This window comes from Ursus maritimus, unplaced genomic scaffold (assembly GCF_017311325.1).
Source record: "Ursus maritimus isolate PB19 unplaced genomic scaffold, ASM1731132v1 scaffold_31, whole genome shotgun sequence".
In the NCBI taxonomy this organism is placed as follows: domain Eukaryota; kingdom Metazoa; phylum Chordata; class Mammalia; order Carnivora; family Ursidae; genus Ursus; species Ursus maritimus.
The window spans coordinates 17,317,555-17,318,866 of NW_024425675.1; the positions used below are offsets into that span (position 1 = coordinate 17,317,555).

Below are 1,312 nucleotides of genomic sequence, written 5' to 3' on the forward strand. Positions count from 1 at the left end.
AGCTAACCTGTTGAATTGGTATGCTCAGTACCCAAAACCAATGATTCAGAAAAAAAAAAAACAAAAAAAAGGTATTTCAAAACCAAAACAAATCAGCATTCTCAGATTTAAGGTCCTCTCCCACACTTCATAAAGTACTGAGACATAGCCTAAAGAATGCAGCACAATGGCTCAGGTCCTGAATTCGGTTTCAGTTGTTGCCAAGTATTCCATTTTCATCTCTCCCAACGTTTTTGAGAATCTACCCTTAGCCAGAAGCTCTCTCCGCCCGTTACATTTACACACATACACACACAGAGATTTTAAAATCCCCTAAGGAAGCTCACCTAAAACATTCTCCTAGTTCCAAACGTTTAAAATTTATCCAGGAAAACACTTTATTGGAGGGCTTATAATCCTACTCTAGGTAACATACTGCTCAGCTCTCAACTCCCTTCTTCCAGAAGCACTGTCCCAGCACCAGATGCTACACCAGCCGTTCCTCGGAGGCCCTCACATCAACCCCCTAAAGCAGTTCTTTGGAAACCCACAGCCCTAGTCTAAGGCCCGCTTCGCAGGCTGAGTCCCATTTCTTTCAAAAAAAGATAAGCCAAGCCCCCAACCTCCTCCAAACTCTTCAGGAAGGAGCCTCAGGAAAGGGGAAGCACTCAGCCTCGGCCAGGGGATCGGGAACGCACGCAGGGAGCGGGCAGGGTGGGCTTGCACTCCGGTGCGGGGTCGACCGGGAGCGGCAAAAGCACTTACCAACATCCTGATCGAAGGGATTGGTGGCAAACAGAGGCATCTCCGCTGCGTGCCCAGGTGTCCGCAGGGACTCCCCCTCGACACCACGGGAGTCAGAGAGCGACGCAGGAAACAAGCCTCCTCAGGCAAAAACAGCAACACAGACGCACTCCTCAGGGTTGGCGACAGCTCCACCTCTCACCTACCCTCAGCAACCGCGGCAGCGGCGGCGGCGGCGGCAACAGCGAAGGCGCAGACAAGGCCCCCCGCGTGGAGCCTGTCGGGAACCTGGGCGACCTCGGCGCTGCCTGCTCAGAACCTGCCGGACACCTGCCCAGCCAGAACAGGCCCCACCAAAGCGCCCCCTCTGCCTGACTCCCCTTGTGATCGGTCATACCGGAGGGCGGGAGTAATGCCTGATTTTTCTGCTTTTGCGTTGGCCAGGAGTCTCCGGAGGACGGGGTCCTCCAGGCGCGCCGAAGCCGACTACCGAGCCCAGGCGTGAATCAGAGACTGAGAAAGAAAAAGGGTCGCGTGAGGGTTGCTTGAGACCCCGTGCTCGCCCCTCACTCCGTCGGTTGTCATAATT

General features: G+C 54.3%; 1 protein-coding gene across 1 annotated transcript in view; it reads right to left on the minus strand.

Moving 5' to 3' along the window:
• STAM (signal transducing adaptor molecule) overlaps nt 1-969 on the minus strand; it is a 101,596-nt gene extending 100,627 nt beyond the window's left edge. Inside the window, exon 1 of the mRNA XM_008692044.2 lies at nt 745-969. Coding sequence (XP_008690266.1) covers nt 745-784 — 40 coding nt within the window. The 5' untranslated portion in view covers nt 785-969. The remainder of the gene's footprint in view (nt 1-744) is intronic.
• Between the last annotated feature and the right edge of the window lie 343 nt (nt 970-1,312).